This window comes from Hemitrygon akajei, chromosome 3 (assembly GCF_048418815.1).
Source record: "Hemitrygon akajei chromosome 3, sHemAka1.3, whole genome shotgun sequence".
In the NCBI taxonomy this organism is placed as follows: domain Eukaryota; kingdom Metazoa; phylum Chordata; class Chondrichthyes; order Myliobatiformes; family Dasyatidae; genus Hemitrygon; species Hemitrygon akajei.
Window position 1 is genome coordinate 197660739 of NC_133126.1, and position 24623 is coordinate 197685361.

The 24623-nt window shown below is 46.4% G+C and overlaps 1 protein-coding gene across 2 annotated transcripts in view; it reads right to left on the reverse strand.

Moving 5' to 3' along the window:
* Positions 1-24623, reverse strand: part of dvl3b (dishevelled segment polarity protein 3b) — a 167290-nt gene that overhangs the window by 641 nt on the left and 142026 nt on the right. The window contains exons 10-15 of one of the 2 annotated variants that reach the window (XM_073041678.1): positions 21793-21860; positions 18601-18750; positions 16902-17033; positions 14013-14180; positions 7812-8030; positions 5133-5555 (exon numbers count right to left, since the gene is read on the reverse strand). In XM_073041678.1, coding sequence (XP_072897779.1) covers positions 5133-5555; positions 7812-8030; positions 14013-14180; positions 16902-17033; positions 18601-18750; positions 21793-21860 — 1160 coding nt within the window. Of the gene's footprint in view, positions 1-3878; positions 5556-7811; positions 8031-14012; positions 14181-16901; positions 17034-18600; positions 18751-21792; positions 21861-24623 lie in introns of those variants that run through there. The other variant, XM_073041676.1, reaches the window with a different exon arrangement.

Sequence of the window (24623 nt, forward strand, 5' to 3'; positions counted from 1 at the left end):
AGCTGCCTGTGGCAACGAATTCCACAGATTCATCACTCTCTGGCTAATGAAATTCCTCCTCATCTGTTCTAAAATGACATCCCTCTATTCTGAGGCTGTGCCTTCCTTCACCATAGGAAACATCCTCTCTGTATCTGCTCTATTGAAGCCTTTCAACATTCAATGGATTTCACTGAGATCCCTCTTATTCTTCAAACTTCCAGTGAGTACAAGCCCAGAGCCATCAAACACTCCCAATACAAAAAACCTTTCAAATCCAGAATCATTTTTATGAACTTCCTTTGAACCCTCCCCAAAGTCAGCACATCCTTTCTTTGAATAGGGGCCCCAAAACTGCTCACAATACTCCAAGTGAGGCCTCACCAGTGCTTTATGAAGCCTTAACACTACATCCATGCTTTCATATTCTCGTCCTCTTGAATAAATGATATCATCACATTTGCCTTCCTCACAACTGACTTGACCTGCAAATTAACCTTTAAACACATCATAATGACATATGAGGGAGAACATTAAATCTGAGAGGAGTTTAGATTCCGGTGGGGGCTCTGTAAAGCACATTTATTGACCACTCCATTTCTCCACTCGCTACTGAAAAGCTATAGAACCAACTTTAGTACGGGGCAGATCCGCGGGCATGAGCTCAGTTAGCAGGCCTAGGTGATGGACTCCAGCGATCCCCAAGGAGGTCAAGTCAGTAGGCACTGATGATGAAGACCTGTGATCCCCAATGTTAAGGACTGCAGCCTGTGCCCCACCCCCACCTCGAGGAGAAAGCCCAGAGATCCCCGATGCGGGATGGGAGGTAGAAAGTGGTTTGTTTATGCTGCGTCGTGGCTTTCTTCTTGTATGTTGGCTGTGTGTTGTTCTGCTGAACATTGTGGACATGGCATGTTGCCGTTGGTGACAGTGCCAGGCTCCCCTAGCACATCCTCAGGCTGTGTTGGTTGTTAACACAAATGATCTGTTTCCTTGTACATGTGACTAAAAATTATATATATATATATATATATATAAATAAATATAAAATCTATCTGCTTTACAACTTATTGTAAATCTCTCCTTGGGTGGGAGAGAGTGGAAAGAAAACAGAAAATGTCAAGCTGCATCTCTGGAAAGAGAAAGAGAATGTTTCTGATCCAATTCTGTCTGAGGGTCTTTTTGTACCTTGTAACATCAGGACAGCTTCTATAATACTATTGAACAGATCTCTTGTGTAACAAGATAGAATCTAGACCTCACTACCTACCTCGCATCATTATGTCCATACCAGTCTGCCATTCCATCATGGCTGATTTATTATCCCACTCAACCCCATTCTCCTGCCTTCTCCCCGTAACCTTTGATGCCCTGATTAATCAAGGAGCTATCAACCTCCAGTTTAATTATCCCAGTGACATGGCCTCCACAGCTGTCTGCGGCAATGAATTCCATAGATTGACTGACCTCTGGTTGGAAAAACTTCCTCCTCATCTGTTCTAAAAGGACATCCCCTCTATTCTGAGGCAGAGCCCACTGGTCCTAGAATCCCTCACTATCGGAAACATCTTCTTCACATCCACTCTATCTAGGCTTTTCAATATTCCATCCTGGAATGCATGGGTCTCCTCCAGGTGCTCCGGGTTCCTCCTACAGTCCGAAGATGTAGCAGATAGCAGGTTAGTTGCTCATTGTGAATTGTCCTGTGATTAGGCTGGGGTTAAATAGGTGGGTTGCTGGGCAGTGTGGCTCATTGTGCTGGAAGGGTCTGTTCCCTGCTGTATCTCTACAGAAATAAATAGATTCATTGCCACAGATGGCTGGGGAGGCCAAGTCATTGGATGTATTTAAAGAGGTTGATAGGTTCTTGATTAGTAAGGGTGTTGGAGGTTACGGGGAAAAGGCACGAGGATGGGGTTGAGAGGGATAATAAATCAGCCATGATGGAATGGCGGAGCAGACTCGATGCGCCAAATGGGCCAGAACAAAGTTTTTAACTGGACCTTGGTACATGTGGCAATAGTAAATCAATTGGCAGTTTGTCAACAGCGAAGGGTTTTTGATCCAAAACGTGGACCAGTTTGCTCTCCACAGGTGCTGCCTGGCCTGCTATTTCTAGCATTTGCTGTTTACATCAGCTCATGGCGGCTCTCTGATTTTTAGGGGGGAGCTGCTTGGCGCCGGCCTGAGATTGTGAAGTGTGGAGTATCTGTTCTTACACATCTCGCACAGTAGGTTGGTGGCAGGATTAATTAATAAATCAAAAGTAATGTAGAACGTAGCACCACACCTTACAGCATCAGCTACCAAGTTCAATTCTGCTGCCGTCTGTAAAGAGTTTGTACCATTCTCCCCGTGACCATCTGGGGTTCCTCCAGGTTCTCTGGTTTCCTCCCACATTCCAGAGATGTGCGGGTTAGGGTTAGTAAATTATCAGCATGCTGTATTGGTTCCGGAAGCACTGTAACATTTGCAGGCTTCCCCAGCACATCCTTGGACTGTGTTTTTCATTGACACAAAGCGACACGTTTCCTTGAATGTTTTGAAGTTTGTACATGAGACAAGTAAAGCCCATCCCTCTTTATCTTTGAAAAGTGGCGTCTTTGGCTGACCGTGCTGAAGGAAGGGCATGGTCCAAATTTATTGGATATTAACTAACTGGATGAACATTTTGTTAGCATGGACCAGTTGGGCCAAACAGTCTGTTTCTGCACCGTATGACTCTGAGAGCACATTTTGAATTAAGGCAATAGTCAGAAAAATTTTAAACAATAAATGCAAATGTTGTGCCTTTCAATGCAGTGAACATTGCAGGATGGTCTATCAGTCTAGACAGCAATTACCAATACATAAATACAAGAAATTCTGCAGAAGTTGGAAATCCAGAGTAACACACACAAAATGCTGGAGGAACTCAGCAAGTCAGGCAACATCTATAGAGGATAATAACAGTTGATGTTTTGAGCCAGGGCCCTTAACCAAGACTGGCAATGAGGGGGGCAGAAGCCAGAATAAGCCCCAACTTATTACCTGCCAGCTTGTACTCCTTACATTCCTTCCATGGCCATCTCCAATCAGATTTCTCTTTAGCTCTTTACCTTTTCCACCCATCATCTCCCAGCTTCTTGCTTCATTCCCTCTCCCCCACCCAGCCACCTTTCACAGCACCAGGACTCACCTATCACCTAATGCTCTTCCCCGTCCTTCCACCTTCTTATTCTGGCTTCTACGTGGGCTGACGTTTAACTCCACTTTGCTGATTAAAGCTTCCATCATTCACCAATTGAAGCGATGAGGAAAATTGAAGCATAGAGGAGAAAGGGGAGGCCGAGCACCGATGGACTTCTGATTTCTGGTGGGAACGGTCTGTTATTGAACAGGAAAACTTGCGTGGCCTATCACTGTGCCCAGTTTCTCTCTTTTGAAAATGCTGGTGAATGTTACCAAGGTTTCTGTGTATGGATTTTGGTTTCTGTGTATGGATTTTGGTTTATGTACTACGGACTTTTTTCAGTCTTATGGTTTATATATTCTGTGTTTTCGCCCACTCTTCCATTCTTTTTTTTGTGCAGGGGAGGGAGATTTGGTGATCAATGGGGGGTTGATCATCGTGTAGCCATTCTTTATTTTGCTAGTTCTCTCTGAACTGATTTGCATGGTCATTTGGATAAGAATAATCTCAGAGTTGTATACAGCATAGGTACTTTGAAAATAAATGAACCTTTCAGCCTTTTTTATTCCACAGATGGTGAAGAGACAAGGCCCGGATCGCCAACTGTTCATTTCCCTCCATAGATGCTGCCCGACCTGCTGAGTAACTCCCCCATTCTGTGTGTGTTGAAGTGCTTTAATTGTCTGTAACTCTCTTCCAAGTGACCAAATGAATTGATGTAAAGAAATCATCTAGAACCATTTTATTAAAGTATACAATGCAACTTTCAGCTACAAAACCATCATTCAGGGTCACATCTGCAAGTTATATATTTCTCTTATTCAATTTAAGATTCAGTGATCGAATGAAGAGGTGAGATAGGGTGCAGCTACCCTTGGCTATGTGAGGGAGCCTTTCTCCTCTATACGGAGAGTCCGTTGGTTTGTTCCTGAGGGATCTGATTCTACTTGCTGCTCTGACCTTAGTGAGACTTCACCAATCGTTAGGTACCTTTTCTTTTTTTTTGCCATCGCCCGAATGGCAACCGATGGGGGGGGGGGGGGGGGGGGTAGGTGAGGGTAGAGGTGCGGAAAGCAGCGGCCTGGGGTGTCGATGATCCACACCACTTTAGACTTAATTTCCCACAAACTCAAGCCGTGAAATGCTACTCATAAAAGGAAGAGTTTTACACAAGACACAAAACATCAGAAGGTCTGCAATATGATTTCACTGTTGAAGTTCCTCGTTTGTTCCTATATGAATTATAAGGCTTACGGTGTTTCCTTGAAGGAGTTTATGACGTGATTCATAATCGTACACATAATGACTGAGTTTAACGTAAGGATAAAAATCGACCGACTCTTCTGTGTCTTTCCTTTGCTGTCTGGGGCTGTCCTCCAGTCTGGTGACCAGACCGTTAAAACATAATGAACATCACACAGAGGACTGACAGACACAATCCAGCAGATGACTGTCCACCTCACTGTCCCAATTGCTTACCAATTGGCGTCACAGGAAATCAAACACCCCTTCATTCTTCGCTGTGGTGACAAGGGGAAAGAAAAGCATACAAGAGGGTCAGGAGATTACTTCATAGGAAAATAAGATGGGAAATGATTGTTCGTTTTACAATAGATTCAGAATACTGTTTGTTTTCTTTTTAAAAAAAACGAAACCTTACAAGGATGAAAGTGTTAAAAAGAGGCAGACAGACAGGGTATTGTCCATTTACAAATCGCAGTCTGGTTTTATAAAGGACTAAAGGTTGCAGGGCAGGGTGGGGAGAGGAAAGCAAAAACAAGTATTTATGGTGATAAATCTCGCAAGATTAGTGCTGAATAAATATAATCCTGTTCACACTCCAGATCTGCTACTTCATCACACAGGGGAGGGGAGGGTCCGCATTTTAGTCGTTCTGCTTTTAGTAGGGCGACAGAACAGGCGATGCTCTCTTTACGGAGAATGAAGGAGGCAAGTCACATGACATCAACAAAGAACTCACTGGGGTTCCCCATCGCCATTCGGAAGGACTGCCGGCTGGCCGTTAGTTCAGGGGGCACCGAGGCCAGGTCGCGGACTGGAGGGGCTCCGGGGGCTGCTGCGGCAGACGGCGGGGGCATCATCATCAGGGGCGGGCTGTAGAGTGGGGGCAGGCCGGGCGGCCCGTACGACTGCTGCGTGTGGTGGCTGTGGGCGCTGGCCGCCACCGAGTGGTGGCTCCGATGGCTCAGGCTGCTGTGGTGGCTGTGCTCGCTGGCGGGGGCCGAGCGCTCGCTGGGGGCCCGCTCCCGCCGCAGGCCGCTCCGTGTGGTGTGGTCCGACTCGCTGCCGCTGCCCCCAGACTTGGGCTCGCCGGGCTTGGCCTCCTTCTCCTTCCCTCCCCGCCGCTCGCTCCCGCTCCGATTGGACCCACTACTCCGGCTCCCTGCGGGCGGAAACAAACAGAACAGGGCTCAGACACACAGCCAGGTTTAATCACCAACAAGAGGAAGAATCTCCTGCAATGTCCACTGATCCCCTCCACAGATGCTGCCTGACCCTCTGAGTTCCTCCAGCATCTTGTGCGTGTTGCCTCGGTATCACAATCAGGTTTAATGTTACTGACTTACGCCATGAAATTTGTTGTTTTGGGGCAATAGTACGGTCCAAGACATAAAAAAATAACCAGACATTCTGATAATAAATAATGCAAAAGGGGAATTCATGGACCGTTCAGAAATCTGATGTTGGAGAGGAAAAAGCTGTTCCTAAAATGCTGAGTATGTGTCTTGGGGTCCTGTACCTCCTCCCTGATGGCAAGAGGTCCCTAGATGCCGCATTCATGAATCACTGCCTCTCGAAGTGGGTTAAGTTTTATCTATGATGGAGCTGGCTGAGTTGACACCTCTGTGCTCTCACAGTAGACAGAATTCTGACTGGTTTCATTATCACCTGATATGGAGGCTCCAACGCACAGGATCACAAGCGGCTGCCAAGTGGTGCAGATTCTGCCAGCTCCACCATGGTCACAAAGCTCCCTACCATCTTCAAGAGGAGGTGCCCCAAGAAGGCAGCATCTATCATTAAGGGTCCTCACCAGCTGGAACCTGCCTTATCATTACTGTCATCAGGAAGGAGGTACAGAACCCTGAACAGCCACACTCAACAAGTCAGAAACAGCTTCTTCCTCTCCCCTACCATCAGATTTCAGAATGGCCCACGAATCCGTGAACACTGCCTCGTTACGACACGCACAAAAGCACAGCGTAGCAGTTAGCACAACGCCATTACAGCTCAGGGGCGCCTGGAGTTCGGAGTTCATCCCAGCACCCTCTGTATGTCCTCCCATGCAATGTGTGTGTTTTCTCTGGGTTCTCCAGTTTCCTCTGACAGTCTAAAGACATACTGGGTCAGTGTCAATTGTTCCACGATGAGGTTAGGGGGTTGGGGGTTGCTGGGGCAGCCTGTCTCAAAGGGCTGGAAGGGCCAGTTCGACGCTGTACCACTAAATAAAAATACTGGTGGAACTCAGCAAGTCAGGCAGCATCTATGGAGGCAAATGAACAGTCGATGTTTTGGGCTGAAAATCTTCATCGGGACTACCTTGTTATCCCTTTGTATTGTACTATGTAGGTTTTGGTTTGTTTTCAAGTAACCGCTATGCACTGTTAATTTATTTTATAACTTACCGTAATCTTATGTCTTTGTACCACTGCCACTAAAGACAAGTTTTTCACTTTAAATCTATGCCCTCTAGTTCTTGATTGCCCAACCCTGGGGAAAAAGACACTGTGCTTTCACCCTATCTATGCCCCACATGGTTTTATTCGCCTCTATAATGTTACCTCTTACTCTCCCACTTTCCAGTGAAAAAAGTCCCGACCCGCTCACACTCTCTCCATAATTCCGTCCATCGAGTCCCGGCAACGCGCTCGTCAGTCTCCTCTGAACCCTTTTCAGCTTCATAGTGCAGAGTGACCAAAATGGTAAAGTTCCCGCAGCAAACACGGCCTCACCACTGCATCTGCTCTGAAGAGCACCTTCACTCTGTCTTGAACGGGGAGGATTTCCTGGTGGCAACCATTTGAATTCCACTCCCCATTCCCATTCCACAGTCTCCTCTACTATCACAATGAGGCCTCTCTCATGTTGGAGAAGCAACGTCTCACATTCCGTCTGGGCAGTCTCCAACCTGGTGGCATGAACATTGATTTCTCCAACATCTGGTCATTTCTCCCCCTTCCCCTTTACATTCCCGTTTCTGGTTTCTTCATACCTCTTCTCTTCTCGTCACCTGCCCATCACCTCCTCTGTCCCTTTCTCCCAAAGTCCACTCTCCTCTCCTATCAGATTCCTCCTTCTTCTGCCCCTTTCCGCCTATGCCCTCCCAGCTTTTCACTTCAAGCCCTCCCTCACCCATCTATCTTCCCCCTCACTTGGCTTCACCTATTTGTACTCCTCCCCCTTCTTATTGTGGCTTCTTCCCCTTAATTCTCCAGTCCCGATGAAAGGTCCCAGCCCCAGAAGTTGACTGTTTATTCCTCTCCATAGAGGCTGTCTGACCTGAATTCCTCCAACTTTTTGTGTGTGTTGACCCAACTTCTGCTCTGAAAGCCCTGAAGCAGTGAGAAGACACCTTGGGGGGGAGGCTTGAGAAATTTGGACACACCCTTCCCTTATCCACACAATGTGGGCTCCTCACCTTCACTGGGCTGGCTGCCGGCGCTGCCCCCTCCGTAGGTAAATCCCGTGACGTCGTGGTACCCCGGAGGCTGGGCGTTGTAGGGGTGCTGTGGCGGGTACTGGTAGGGGAAGGCGATGGGCCAGGGCGCGGCCCCTGGGTGAGGCAGTGGCGCCAGCGTGTCCTGGTCAGAGGCGCCGCTCGATCCGTCGTGGTCGTGCAAGGTCAGGTTGGCCATGTCTGTGGGAGCAAGAGATATGGCAGGCATTAGTTCTATCACACGCCAAACGCCACAGCTTCAGGCCTGGAAGGCCAGAGCGAGGGAGGCCCGGTGGCCGAGGGAGGGTATTTCTATGCAGGAAAAGAGGGAGGAGGGGCAACACTTGGCCCATCATGCACCATCTTTCAAAAAGAGATTAGATTTAATTGTTCCATGTACATCCAAACAACACAGTGCAACGTGCCATTTGCACTAACATAGAACATAGAATAGTACAGCACATTACAGGCCCTTTGGCCCACAATGTTGTGCCGACCCTCAAACTCTGCCTCCCATATAACCCCCCACCTAATGACCAACACAGTCCGAGGAAGAGCTGGGTTCAGCCCACATGTTTGCCGTGCATCTGGCACCAACACAGTGTGTGCAGAACTTCCTAACACTAACCCGTACATCTTCGGAATGTGGGAGGAAAGTTCTAAGAGCACAGGACCAGGCCTTTCGGCCCACTTTGTCTGTGCTGTCAATCCAAAGCGTTGCTGCAACAGTATCATGCTATGCTAGTGTGTCACCCCCACCCCACCTACTTCTGCACCCTCTCCAAAGCCTCAACGTCCTACCTGTAATGGGCTGGCCACAAAAGCACACAATGTAGCCCACGTTAAGTTTTATACAGCAGCAACGCGACTTTCCAACGTTTACACTGTGGCGTGCCCAATAAAGGCCAGCGTGCTGTGCACCTCCCAGTACCACCCTATCCACTTGTATTGTTGTGGACTTGCGCCCCAAGATCCCTCTGCTTATTCCTAGTCTTTTAAAGGGGGCTGGCATGGCAGCATAGTGGTTAGCACAACGCTTTACAGTACCAGCAACCCGGGTTCAATTCCTGCTGCTGCCTGTAAGGAGTTTGTATGTTCTCCCCATCACCCGGTAGGTTTCCTCCAGATGCTCTGATTTCCTCCCGCATTCCGAAGGGGTATGGGTTAGTAGGTGGATTGGTCATTGAAAGTTGCCCTGTGATCGGGATAGGGTTGCTGGGCAGCTGGGCTTGAGGGGCCAGAAGGGCCTGTTGCATACTGCATTTCAATAAACATAAATACAACACAGTAACAGGCTCTTCCGGCCCAAAGCCCACACCGCACAATTAACCTACTAATCTGCACCTCTTTGGAATGTGGGAGGAAACTGGGACACCCGGAGGAAACCCCCACGGTTGCCGATATGTCAGAGAGAACGTACAAGCTCCTCACAGACAGCGGAATTGAATCCGGGTCACTGATGCTGTAATAGTGATCGTCATCAACTATTTATCTATTAATCAAATATTAAATATTTACCTCCTGCCTCCAGAGATAAAGCCTCCACAACCCTCCAGCAAGCAAACTCCATAGCAAAGGGGCATAGGTGCACAACTTTCAGTGATGGTTACCCCTGCTCCGTAATGGAGTCCTTCCTGCTGACAGCACTGGTTCCAGAGGGACAAGCAGCCTCCATTATAAACTTCCTCTCTAAGCAAAATGGAAGAGAAGCAGGCCATTTTCTCCTGCGAGGAATCACAGCCGAGCCAAATACTGTCCTCCTCAGCTAGGAGAGGGGAAGTTTACGATGGGATTCCTCAGGAGAAAGGGACAAAGCATTAGCCCCTAAACCCCAGTACTGCACTGAAAATGAGTTCAGTTCTGGTTGCCTCATTATGGGAAGGATGGGGAAGCTTTAGAGAGAATGCAGAGGAGATTTACCAGGATGATGCCTAGATTGGAGAGGGTGCAGAGGAGATTTACCAGGATGATGCCTGGATTAGAGAGGGTGCAGAGCAGATTCACCAGGATGCTGCTTGGATTAGAGAGGGTGCAGAGGAGATTTACCAGGATGCTGCCTGGATTAGAGAGGGTGCAGAGGAGATTTACCAGGATGCTGCCTGGATTAGAGAGGGTGCAGAGCAGATTTACCAAGGTGCTGCCTGGATTAGAGAGGGTGCAGAGGAGATTCACCAGGGTGCTGCCTGGATTAGAGAGGGTGCAGAGGAGATTCACCAGGGTGCTGCCTAGATTAGAGAGGGTGCAGAGCAGATTCACCAGGATGATGCATGGATTAGAGAGGATGCAGAGGAGATTCACCAGGTTGCTGCCTGGATTAGAGAGGGTGCAGAGCAGATTCACCAGGATGATGCCTGGATTAGAGAGGGTGCAGAGGAGATTCACCAGGTTGCTGCCTGGATTAGAGAGGGTGCAGAGCAGATTTACCAAGGTGCTGCCTGGATTAGAGAGGGTGCAGAGGAGATTCACCAGGGTGCTGCCTGGATTAGAGAGGGTGCAGAGGAGATTCACCAGGATGCTGCCTGGATTAGAGAGGGTGCAGAGGAGATTCACCAGGATGCTGCCTGGATTAGAGAGGGTGCAGAGGAGATTCACCAGGGTGCTGCCTGGATTAGAGAGGGTGCAGAGGAGATTCACCAGGATGCTGCCTGGATTACAGAGGGTGCAGAGGAGATTTACCAGGATGCTGCCTGGATTAGAGAGACTGCAGAGGAGATTCACCAGGATGCTGCCTGGATTAGAGAGGGTGCAGAGGAGATTTACCAGGATGCTGCCTGGATTAGAGAGGGTGCAGAGGAGATTTACCAGGATGATGCCTGGATGAGAGAGCATGTCTGATGAAGATGGCTTTGGAGCAAAGAAAGATGAGTGTTACCTTAACAGATGATAAGAGACATTATGACAGAGTGGACAGTCAGAGACTTTTTCTCAGAGCAGAAATGGCTAATACCAGGAGGGATAATTTTAAGGTGATTGGAGGGAAGTAAAGGGAGGATATCAGACGTAGATTTTTTACACAGAGAGTGGTGGGTGTGGGGATTATAGTGCCAGGCGTGCTGGTCAAGGCAGGTTCATTACATAGCTTTAAGAGTCTATCAGACTCAAATAGGCACATGGATAAAAGAAGAGTGGAGGGTTGTGCGGGAGAGAATGGTTAGTTTGTGTTAGAGTAGGTTAAAAGTCGTAGGCCGAAGGAACTGTACTGTGCTGTAGTGTTCAATGTTTACTCTCCCCAAGACTGAGATTCATTGGCAGGGAAGAATTTGGGCACAAGATCCTAACCAATGTGTAGTGAGCAGCAGGATTGAAGGGAAGGTAGTTTATTGTCGATGCAATGACTTACAGCATATGTACTCACGGAGCCTGACAGCATGCTTATGCAGCGTATATTTGTGTCTATCCAGGATGTGTCTCAGAGTGCGTGCTGGCAGCACAAAGAGCATGCCCCTGTATATTCCAAATATACAAGACAAATACTCAGTGAGGAATAGGCAGATGTCAAGAGAAATCTTGTCTGACATATCTGTTGGAATTCTTTGAGGAAGTAACAGGCAGGATAGGCAAAGGAGAGTCAGTGGACATTGTTTACCTGGATTTTCAGAACAATGTGCCACACATGAGGATGCTAAAACAAGGTAAGAGCCCATGGTATTACAGGAAAAGTGGATAGAAGATTGGTGGAAGAGTGGGAATAAAGGATTGGCTGCCAGCGAAATGCAATATTAGCATTCATTTCCAGAGGACTGGAATACAAAAGCAAGGATGCAATGCTGAGGCTTTATAAGGCAGTGGTCAGACTGCACTTGGAGTACTGTCAACAGTTTCGGGCTCCATTTCTAAGAAAGGATGTGCTGGCATTGGAGAGGGTCACAGGAATGATCCCAAAAATGAATTGATTAACGTACAAGAAGAATTTGATGGTTCTGTGCCTGTAGTCGCAGGAGTTTAGAAGAATGAGGGTGATCTCACTAAAAGCTATTGAATATTGAAAGACCTAGGCAGAGTGGATGCTTCCTATAGTGGGGGAATCAAGGACAAGAGAACACAGCTTCAGATTAGAGGGATGTCCCCTTAGAGCAGAGATGAGGAGGAATTTCTTTAGCCAGAGGGTGGTGAATCTGTTGAATTTATTGCCACAGACTGCTGTGGAGACCAAAACATTGAGTCTATTCAAAGTGGAGGTTGATAGGTAGTGGCATCAATAGTTACGGGCAGAAGGCAGAAGAATGGGGTTGAGAGGGAAAATAAATCAGTCATGATCGAATAGTGGAATAGACGCAAAGGCCCAAATGGCCTAATACTGCTCCTACTGCTCAGTAGGTCAGGTAGTATCTATGGATGGGAATAAACAGTCGACGTTTTGGGCCGAGACCCTTCATCAGGTCCTGAAAGATAGTTAGAAGTATACTTGGCCTTTTATCATTCATTCCTAATGGCGCCTATCGGCCACTCCTTTGCTTGCATCTTCAGAGACAGCTCTATATCCATCTTTAATATCTTTATTTTTCCCTTTCAGGATTCTTTTGAAGACCCTGACCTGGAGTTACAGGCTGACTACGGTTCTTTGTAGGAATGGGACCCACTCTCGGGTCTCACGACTGGCTGTTGATCGGCACGGCAAAGGCTTAGCCTAAGAGTCCGGCTCAAATTTGGAAGCCTAGGATCTCGGGGCTCTGGAGGCCAGTGGACCGAGGTTTGGTGTCACAACAGGAGGCCCGTGTGTCGTCGGGGGAGTCAGAATATCTGCTGTGAGCCTGGAGACCCAGGACCTTTGTGATCTTCAGGCACAGAACTCGAGAAAAGCGACATAACGGACTTAAACATCGTAAACCAGTGAGTTGTTTGTTATGTCTCCCTGCTCGCTGGGAAAATGGAGACACCCCCTTCTCCCTTATTAGGGAAAGAGAGAACCTGCGGTATGTCAAACACCGGGTGAAACGCAAAGTCTCTGGAGTAACTGCAAGTTGTGTCTTTGCTCACGCTGGAGCGCTCGGTCGAGGTGCCAGTGCTCGCTGGTTTTGGCTGGTGGGGGGGAGGGGGTTTCGGTGCTTACTGCCGCTTACACGCTGGGGGGGGGCGGGGGGAGGGGAGCTGGGGTGGAGACTTTGGGGTTCTAACATTCTTTGGGGCACTCTTCTGTTTTCATGGATGGTTGCGAGGAAACAGCATTTCAGGAGGTATATAGTATACGTTTCTCTGACATTAAATTGAACCTTTGATTTCCGTCAATATTTCTGAATTTCATTAGGTCTGAGTGGTATTAACTAATTTTACATTCAGAGAAAATATGGAACAGTTCAGCACAAAAGCAAAACATTTGGCCCTCAGTGTCGTACTGAACTAATTAAACTGGTGCTAAAAACCAAACTAAGCGAATTCCTTCTGCCTATTCTTCCACTCCCTGCACATTCAAAGTGCCTCTTCAATACCACGGTAGTGTAGCAGTTAGCGTACCGCTATTTCAGTGCCAACGACCAGCGTTCAATTCCGCCAGTGTCTGAAAGGAGTTTGTACATTCTCCCTGTGACCGTATGGGTTTCCTCCGGGTCCTCCACATCCCGAAACGTACGGGTTACGGTTAGTGCATTGTGGCTGCGCCATGCTGTGCTGGAAGTGTGCTTGCAAGACACCCCCAGCACAATCCTCAGTGATTTAATTTGAATCAATATGACGCATTTGACTGTATTTTCGGGATTTCAATGTACATGTAACAAATAAAGCTCATCTTTATATCCTTTTCCCCTCCATCACCAACTCTGACAGCACATTCCTGGCACCCAGCACTCCCTGTGTAAAAAAAACTTGCCCCTCACACCTCTTTTGAACTTGCCTCCCTCTCGCCTTAAATGCACGGCCTCTTGTTATTTGACATTTCAAGACTGGGGAAAAAATGATACTGCCTGTCTACTGTGTCAATGCCTTTCATAATCTTATAAACCTCCGTGAGATTTCCCATCAGCCTCCACCTCTCCAGAGAAAACAACCCAAGTCTGTCCACATGCTCCCTAATCCTGGCAGCATCCCGGTGAGCCTCTTCATTCATCCTGTAATGCAGGGGTTCCCAAGCTCGAGTCCACGGACCCCATGGTAAATGGTTGGGGTACGTGGCATGAAAATGGTTGGTAACCACTGCTGTAATGGGATGCCTGACGAAGACAGCCTGTAATGAAGAGGTGACCAACTCACTGCCACAGAGGTCCCCGAAGATGTAGTAACACTGCTCCGAGAAGGTGATTTTGTTCACGGTGTGTCGGATGTAGCCAGCTTTAAGCAAGTTGCTGGCGTATTTTCGGGCCTCTCGCCGGTCGGGAAAGCCCTCGACGTGATTGTAGAGCCAGTCGACGACATCAGAACCTGCAGAGATGTTAATGCATGGTAGACAGTCAGTCAATCTCCATTTCTGAAACAATTAACCCATTAAGATCAGAATAATATGCAAATTTCCCCTTCAGTCAATTATCACAGAGAAAGTAAACACTTTTATCTGCATTTTTTACAAAATACCAGATAAATTTCTGTGCTTACAGGACAGACAGCTATTGTTTTTGATCACGCTGTTTTAGCTTGCAAGTAGTTAGAATGTAAATCAAATTTCATTAATTAATAATTGGCAGATTATTGTTGACTCCTCTTCCTCTGCTCTTTCAGGAAGATCTTTCCTGACCATAATGATTCAGTGTTTATAACGTTTTTAATGAACATGTTAACTCAAAAAAGCTGCTTCAATATCTTTTCTGGGGTGAAAGGCATTAAGTATATTTTAAGAACATAAGAAATAGAAGCAGGAGTCGGCCATCTGGCCCATCGAGCCTGCCCTGCCATTAAATAAGATCATAGCTAATCTGGCCATGGACTCATCTCCACCTACCTGCCTTTTTCACATAACCTTTAATTCCCCTACAATGCACAAATCTATCCAAGCTTGTCTTAAATATACTTACTGAGGTAACCTCCACTGCTTTAAACTAAAATATTTGTTGAAAAGTAAATTATTCAAAGATCAAAGTAAATTTATTATCAAAGTACATATACATTACCATATACTACCTTGAGATTCATTTTCTTGCAGGCATTTACAGGAAAAATATAAATACAATAGAATTTACAAAAAAACTGTACATAAACAGACGAACACCAACCACCAATGTGCAAAAGACGACAAAATGAGCAAATAACCAAATCAATACTGAGAACAAGAGTTGTAAAGACTTCTTGAAAGTGAGTCGGTGCGTTGTAGAACCAGTTCAGAGTAGCGGGGTTTGAAGTTGTCCACGCCTGTTTAGGTGACTGATGGTTGAAGTGTAATAATTGATCCTGAACTTGGTGGTGTGGCATCTGAGGCTCCTGTACATCCTGCGCGATGGTAGTAGTGAGCACAGCATGACCTGGGTGGTGGTAATCCTTGATGATGGATGTTGTTTCTTGTGGCAGCCCTTGATGTTAACGTGCTCAAGAGGGAAGGGTTTTGCCTGTGGCAGATTGGACTTTAGGCACCAACGCTTTCTTGTGCATACTGCAAACTGTACAAAAATCAAGCAATACTCAGCTGTTCAAAATGGACAAAAAAAAACTTGAGTTTTAGTTAAGGAGTTTTCATCAAAAACGTAAGGAGTAGTGGTCTCCACCCAACCAATCACAGGCAGGTCGCTCTCCTCTATTAGTGGCATCTGCAGGAGGTGCTGCCTCAAAAGGGCAACGTCCACGTTGTTGGACGAATCACAGATGGTGATGAGTTAGTGCACAGGAATAAGATAGGTCACTTGGTTGAGTGGGGCCTCAAAAACATGCTTTCACTCAACATCAGTGAAGAATTGTCTTGGATGTTCCTCTTGCGATTGCAAGACCCTGTTGGATATTGGTAACGTAAAATACTGCAAATCTGTTTCCTTTGTTCATTGGTGAGACAGACTGCGTGGCCCCGTAGTGAGGTCTAGGCTCCAAGCCGCGGGCTTGCCTGTCGCAGCCATCCTGGAGAGGAGACTCCAGAGGCGGCGCAGTGCAGCATCCAGGCAGGGTTGGGGGTCGACCCCTCCCATCGTTACTGCTCTCCAGTGTTCGCACAGCGGAATGACAAGCTAGATTGCATGTGTGCGTGCATATATTCATCTATGGATTGCTGAAAACTGCTTGCTCTTGCCGATAACACCAATGCACCATCGATTTACAGGGCACGTCACTCAGGGACTTGGGCCATATATTTATTTTTGTGCGACTGTACGTTAACTGGTACCTTACATGTGCTATAGGTGCCTGGTACTATATATGAGTGTTGGTACAATGCTTTGTACCTTGGCCCCAGAGTAATATTGTTTCGTTTGGTTGTATTCATGAGTATTCTTGTATGGTTGAATGACAATTAAACTGATTGTTGACTTCAAAAACGGGAAGGATGGAGACCCTGCACCCGTCTACGTTGGAGGTTAAGGAGTGTAGAGAATTAGCAGCTTTGAATTCCTGGACGTTAACACATCAGATAACTTGCCTTTGGTCCCCAACAGACACACAGCTCTCACCTGTGTCTCCAAGTAGTTCTCTGCATGCGACAGGGGCCACACCCCGGTACACCGCTTCGACTGGCAGGCTGAACCACGTGAGGGGTAGCCGGCTGTCTCATACAACAATCAGATAGGATGCAAAGTCAGCTTTAGCAGACCTGGCTGATGAGATCTACAGCGAGATCCAACGGCCAGGAAGGTGGATCTGTAGTGCTCTGTGGAGAGCGAAGGGCATGACAAGGCACAGAAGACGTCATGGTCATCCACTGCAGCCAAGCAAGGCCCCAGTTTGTGATGCTTGTTCATACCACCAGACCTGGACTTCTGAGCCTGAGACAGTGGAACTATCCCAGTGCAATGGCTCTTCCCACACAGGTTTCCTGTCATCATCGGACATGATGGACAACCACCAACAACTTATTTTTGTAATTTATAGTAGCTTTATGTCTTTGCACCTTACTACTGATGTACAACAACCAATTTCACATCATAATTTCATGGCACATCGGTCAGTGATAATAAATTTGATTTTGACTCTAATCTACACAGTTAACTGGCTCACTGGCTGGGTTACACGTACCAATGAAAGCGTTTGGGATTGTTATTTTAAGCCACATCCGGTCTCGAACTTCCAGGCCTGATTCCGGAGATGCCATCGCCTTGACGATGGTGACGATGTCACTGTGAATCGATAGATGGAAATCATCGAAGCCTGCAGGATGAATAAGTACATGAATCAATTCTTGCTGATGTGGGCTCTGGTGTAAGAGACAGGACATCATTTAAAGCCTTTGCCACCAGCTGACAGGATTGTCCACACACCCAAACCAATGCTACAAATTTCACCCTGAATGCAGCAAACAAATTCTGCAGATGCTGGTAACACAGAGCAACACACAAAAAATGCTGGAGGAACTCAGCAGGTCAGGCAGCATCTATGGAGAGGAATAAACAGTTGACGTTTCGGGCCAAAACTCTTCTTCAGAATTGTTGTGTATTTATTTATTTATATATAAGCCAGGAACAGGCCCTTCCAGCCACCCACTTATTTAACCCCAGCCTAATTGTTGGCGCGTGGCCAAGTGGTTAACGCGTTGGTCTAGTGATCTGAAGATCGCTAGTTTGAGCCTCAGCTAAGGCAGCGTGTTGTGTCCTTAAGCAAGGCACTTAACTACACATTGCTCTGCGACGACACCGGTGCCAAGCTATATGGGTCCTAATGCCCTTCCCTTGGACAACGTCGGTGGTATGGAGAGGGGAGACTTGATGCGTGGGCAACTGCCGGTCTCCCATACAACCCTACCCAGGCCTGCGCCCTGGAAATTTTCCCAGGCGCAAATCCATTGTCTCTCAAGACTAACGGATGCCTATAATTATAGGACAATTTACGATAACCAATTAACCTACCAACCAGTGTGGGAGGAAACCAAAGCACCCAGAAGAAACCCATGCATCATGGGGAGACCGTTCAAACTCCTTACAGACGGTACCAGAGTTGAACTCCAAACTCCAATGCCCTGGGCTGTAATAGCGTGGCGCTAACCACTACACCACCCATTGCTTTGAGACCAAGAAGAGATTTTTGACTTCATTAGTTTAAGGAAGACCATCTAATTCTGGAGTTTTGACACTATCCTTGGCTGAGCTTGAGAGAGATTTCTTGTCTCAGACCTATGATAGGGAGGAGAGTTGAACCATCAATGGGTCACTAGATTCCTAGATGTACCCAAGAGGTCCTACATGACCCTGAAGTACCTTTCCTTACCAACACCCCTGGCAGTGTGTTCCATGCACTCATCACTCTGTACAAAAACCTACCTCTGACACCCTTCCCCCACACATTCCTTTAAAGTTATGCCCCCTTGTATTAGTCATTCCACCCTGGGGGAAAAGCCTATGGCCATCCACTCAACCTATGCCTCATCATCTTGTACACCTCTACCAAGCTGCCACTTATCCTCCTTCGCTCCAAAGGTCGTGGGTATGCTATGCTGGTCGGAATCGATGGCCAACTTGCAGGCAGCCACACCCCACCAATCCACTTGCACATCCTTACGTTGCGTTGTTTGCTAATGCAAACGGAGCATTTCACCGCATGTTGTATAACAGAATCTTTCTATCCTTGTGGCACGAAATGCATTGTAACTTCCGGGTGAACTCAGGCAAGCACACGCGTGCACAGACACATGCAAACAATAAGCTGAGTAGCTCGCCGATCCGAGAGCCGTGCCGCGTAACGCCAGGCACGCGATCAATGGCGACGTGCAGGTGGGACTTACGTTCGGTTTCTGGGATGGAGCTGGTGATGGAGGAGCTGGTGGAAGTAATGGTGCTCATGGACGGACTCATACCGTAGGGCTGATAGGCACCCGTCATGGCTGCAGTGTGCGAAACCCAGGCTGCCGGATCAATTGGGCGGATGGGCTCACCTGAAGGAAGCAAGCAGATGTTAGTTCAGTCACCGAATCTCACAGCTTGGAAACAGGCCTTTCAGCTCAACTCACCCGTGCCGACCAATATTCCCATCTAAACTAGGCCCATTTGTCCGTGTTAGGCCCCTATCCCTTTTAAACCGTTCCTATCCATGTACCCGTCCAAGTACATTTTAAATGCCATTAATATACCTGCCTCAACCATTCCCTGATTTCCCACCAGTGCTGCCCTCCAGTGTTTACTCAGTGGAAGACAAGCTAGACTACATTCATCTAATACAAGATGAGGAACTGCTGCATGCTTGTTCCTACAGAAACGTAACTGCAGGACTAAATCCCATGCAACATCAATCTTCAGACCATGACACTCAGGGACTTGGTCTATATATTTCTTTTTGTGTGACTGTTTATTTTCCTGGGTGAAAACATTGTCCCTCGGGTTCCCATGAAATCTCTCCCCTCTCACCCTAAACATATGCCCCCTAGCAAATTTTTACAGAGTGCACAATAGAGAGTATTGTGACTGGTTACAACACAGTCTGATATGGAGGCTCCAGTGTACAGTATCACAAGAGGCTGTAGAGGGTTGTAGACTTGGCCAGCTCCATCACTGGCATAAGCCTCCCCATCATTGAGGACATCTTCACAACGCAGTGCTTCAAGAGGGCAGAACCCTTGCCATCTGCAATGTGCCCTCTTCTAATTACTACCATCAGGAAAAGGTACAGAAGCCAGAAGACACAAACTCAATGATTCCGACACAGGTCCTTCCCCTCTGCCATCTGATTTCTGAACAATCCATGAATGCTTGAACACTACTTCATTATTTCTCTTTTAATTTTTTTTGTTGAAAATTATAGCAATTTTCTATGTCTTGCACAGTCCTGCTGGAACAAAACAACAAATTTCACGATATTCAGTACACTGGTGATAATAAATCCGATTCTGATTTGCTTTCTCTGGGAAAAGCCCATGACCATCCACCTTATCTGTGGCTCTCATGATATTATAAGGTCAAATGTTCTCCAGAATTACATCAAAACCTCTTTGGCTGTATCACCCAAAACAGAAAGGGCACAAGGGCAGCACATGCATTGATTTGAAAAGGATACCAGACCATTTGTATACAAAATTATCAGCAATGATAGGGTTATCCGGTATAGATAGGGTTAATCGGAGAAGGCAGGAGAATGAGGTTGAGAGGGAAATGGATCAGCCATGATGAAATGGCAGAGCAGGTGCGATGAGCTGAATAGCCTAATTCTACTCTTATGTCTTATGTTCTAGGGTAAAGGGAGAAATGTTTAAGGGGAACATGAAAGGGAACTTCTTCACTCAAGAGGTGGGTGAGAGACTGGAACGAGAAGTGGTGGATGAGGGTTTGATTGGAACATTTGAGAGAAGTTTGAATGAGTACATGGATGGGAGGGGTCTGGAGGACCAAGGTCTGGGTACTAAGCAGTTTAAATGTCTGATATGAAGTACAAGGGCTAAAGGGCTGTTTCTGTGCTATGACTCCACTTCTTCCATAACTGTGTTTGTATTGCCCTTTCACAAGATGTATCCCAGCTCACAGCTCTAGAAAATTCCCCATTTCCTCTTCATCTTTTTTTATTATGACAGATCTGTCCATCAGCTTGAGACAAAAATTTCAATTCCACGCCTTATTGTCTAATCCAGTCTTATTGTGGCTGGACCTCCCTATCACTGCTGTGCTCCAGCCCCACCTGCTGGCAGGAGGGTTAGATGACAGCATGAGAACTTTACATCGTTCATTCTTACAGGAGAGTTTGTAATGGAAAACAAACATCCCCAGAACCAAAAATTGCTGATGGTACCTAAACAGTTGGTAGTGTAGAAGCCTATGAAAAATCACAGGGGATCCTGCTTAGCTAGTTATAGGAGCTGAGGACTGACAAATGGGGTATGTTAGCATCGCGGTATGCACAACACTTTAAAGTGCCAGTGATCAGTGATTGGGGTTCAATTGCCACCGCTGTGTGTACATTCTTCCCTGTGATGGCGTGGCTTTCCTCTCTCATTCCAAGGATGTTTGGCTTAGGGCTGGTAAGTTTTGGACATGCTGTGCTGGTGCGGGAAGCTTGGTGACACTTGCACAGAAAATATTCCACAGTAATTTCTGATGCACATTTGACAGACAAAGCAAATCTTTAACAAGCTGTGCACATCCAGATAAATGTGAGATATTGCACTTAAGGAGATGAAACCAGGGTAGGACTTGTTCAGGAAACGCTGGGGCCCAGGAGAGTGCTGTGAATCAGAGGGGCGTCAGAGTGCAAGTTCACCGAAAGCATCATTACAGGTAGATACCGACGGTGTTGAAGAAAGTGTCCGGCACACTGGTCGGGGCACAGAGTGTAGCAGTTGGAAAGTTATGTTACAGGTATATGCAGCACTGGTGAGGCCTCAGTTGGAATAGTATGAAGAGTTTTGGTCACCCTGTTATAGGAAACGTGTTAGTAAACTAGAAAAGAGTAAAGATGTACCAGGATGTTGCCTGGACTTGGGGGCCTGAGTTATAAGGAGAGGCTGTGTAGACTAGAACATTATTCCCTGGAATGTAGGAGATTGAGGAATGATGAGACAGGGGTTCAGAATAGTAGACAAGGTGAAAACACACAGTACTTTTCCCACGGAGCAGCTGGTAAAACAAGAGGGCACAGGGTTAAAATCTGATGTTTAAAGGTAACATCAGCAGCAACTTCTTCACACAAAGGGTAGTGCGTATTGGAGTGAGATGTCAGAAATAGCGGCTGAGGCGGGCACACTGGCAACAATCACAGGCCATTTTGCTAGGAGGATGGATAGGAGAGGTTCAGACAGCTCGGGGCCAAACGCCAGCGGACGGGACCGAGATCACTGAGCAACAGTCAGCACGGATGAGTTGGGCTGAAGGTCCCGACTCCGTGCTGCAAATTCTGCCACACCGATAAGAGATGGTAAATCCCTCCATCCTCTTTTGTCCCACGTTTTATACAAATAATTTTCTTCAATGCACAACCTCTGGAAAGGACTTACTTCTGGGAAGTGTGAAACAGGCGCGAGGAGTGGGGTCCCAGCACTTGGCGACAGTCAGTGTGATAGGCCTGAGGGAGAGAACGCAAAATAACTTAGAACTTCCGCATACCTTGATCTATGTGTCTACCCGCACTGTACTTCCAGTGTAGCCGTTACACTAGATTCTACATTGTTATTGTTTTACCTCTTGTTACCTCAATGTACTGTGTAATGATCTGACCTGTATAAACAGTATACAAGACAGGTTCTTCACTGTATCTCAGTACAGACAGTAAAAATAAACAAATCCCAATTCCAACTGCACAAGAAAATACTTCAAGTATTGTGTTCAGTTCTGGTCACCTTGATATAGGAAGGATGTGGAAGCTTTAGAGAGGGTGCAGAGGACATTTATCAGGGTGCTGCCTAGATTACAGAGCATGTCTTATGAGGCTAGGCTGAGTGAGCTGGGCTTCACTTCTTGGAATGAAGGAGGATGAGAGGTGACTTGATAGAGGTGTATAAGATGATAAGAGGCATAGATAGAGTAGACATCCAGCCTTTTTCCCAAGCAAAAATGGCTAATACAAGATGACATAACTTTAAGATGATTGAAGGGATGTCAGAGGTAGATATTTAGGTAGTAGTTGGTGGATGTATACAATACCAGGGGTGATAGCAGAGGCAAATACATTAAGGACATTTAAGAGACCTTTAGAAAGACACATTATCATCGTCATCATGTGCCTTGTCATATGACCTAAGTGATAATGGTCTTCCATGACCATGATTGCTCTTGGCAAATTATTATTTTTTTTACAGAAGTAGTTTTCCATTGCCTTCTACTGGGCAGTGCCTTTACAAGACGGGTGACCCCAGCCGTTATCAATACTCTTCAGAGATTGTCTGCCTGGTGTCAGTGATCACATAACCAGAAGGTGATGTGCAGCAGCCACCATATGACCTTGTCATGTGCTACACCTTCCCCAAGGGTGACCTGGAGGCGAGCAGAGGGAAGGAGCACCTTATATCTTCTTTGGTAGAGACATAAATCCGCCCACGATAGGCACATAGATGAAAAAATAGGAAGGGCTATGTGGGGCAGAAGGATTAGATTGAACCTGGAGTAGGTTAGAAGATTGGCACAACATTATAGCCCAAAGGGGCTATATTGTGCTGTACTGTTTTTATATACTAAATAAAGAAAACTATTAAAAATTCCAGAAGCTAGAGAGATAAGTGAGACAAAATTATTTCAGCATCTGTTCCTGATGTATACTATAGCACCGGGCTGCGTTAAAACAAAATGAGCAATGTGAATCCGATGTAACGGAGGCAGACTCACACCCATTCTCTCCCTCTCTGAAGACTGCTCAAAGAATTATTTTATAGTCCCTTTATAAACTGTTGAACATGTCAAAGTGCCTTACAATCCCTGGAGCAATTAGAATATAATCCTTGTGATGTAGGAAGTGACTCAGCTATGTTGTGAACGAGGTTCAGGAAGTTATTACCCCTCGGCCATCAACCTTGATGTTGTAAAGAGGAAGTAATCCAAAGCAGCAATGGTAAGGTTATACTTTAACTGGTGTAGACCTAGCAGTCAATATTAGGGTGATATGGGAGAACTTTCTACATTTTCTCAGGATTGTATCACATGATCTATCAAGCTTGCTTTCTGGCCTCACCCAGTACGTCACTAAGAGACTAGACAGAAGAAACAGCAGATGCTGGAATCTGCAGCAAAACCCAATCTGCTAGAGGAACTGCAGTTGTGGTTATGTGATTAACAGGATCAGAAAATCTGTGGATAACACCAAGATTGGGGGTGTAGTGGACAGTGAGGAAGGTTATCATGGCTTGCAGAGGGGTCTGCATCAGCTGGAAAAATGGGCTGAAATTTGGCAGAACAAATTTAATGCAATTACGAGGTGTTGCACTTTGGTAGGACTAACCAGGGTAGGTTTTACACAGTGAATGGTAGGGCACTGAGGAGTGTGGTAGCTCAAAGGGATCTGGGAATACTGGTACATAATTAATTGCAAATGGCATCACAGCTGGATAGATCGTAAAGAAAGCTATTGGCACATTGGCCTTCATAAATCAAAGTATTGAGTACAGAAGATGGGATGTTATGTTGAGGTTGTATGAGGCGTTGGTGAGGCCTAATTTGGAGTAATGTGTGCAGTTTTGGTCACCTACCTACAGGAAAGATGAAAACAAGGTTGTAAGAATGTGGAGAAAATTTACAAGGATGTTGCCAGGTCTGGAGGACCTGAGTTATAAGGATAGATTGAATAGGCTAGGACTATATTATTTAGAACATAGAAGATTGAAAGGAGATTTGATTGAGCAGGGGTGTCAAACTCATTTTAGGTCACGGGCCAGATTGGGCAAAATGCGACTCCATGTGGGCCGGATCAGTTGTGCATGCACGAACGCACGCGTGTGTGCTCCCACAGCTTTCGTTGCCTTCGTTTTTTCAACCTGCTCTCATGTGTCTCAGTCTCTGCTATAACTACAAAGTGTTTCACTTTATGAATTTCATTTCTTATGAAGAAGATTGCCTAGCAAGCATTATTTTTATGATTGGTACTAATTTACAGTCGTAGGCTACAAGGAAGTTGTGATGAGAGAGAGAAAAAAACGATGCTATTTTGGCTGATTGTTTTGGCAGCCACACCTTTTCCATTAATAAGCCATTTGAAATCGAACACTAGCAGACACAAATGCAGACCTAATGAGACAAATTGTAAATGTGGGCTACACAACTGCACCTAATTTTTATTAGCCTGCTTCCAGCAATCAAACTCAGACAATGAACACAGTTAATCTCTAATTTTTATTGAAGT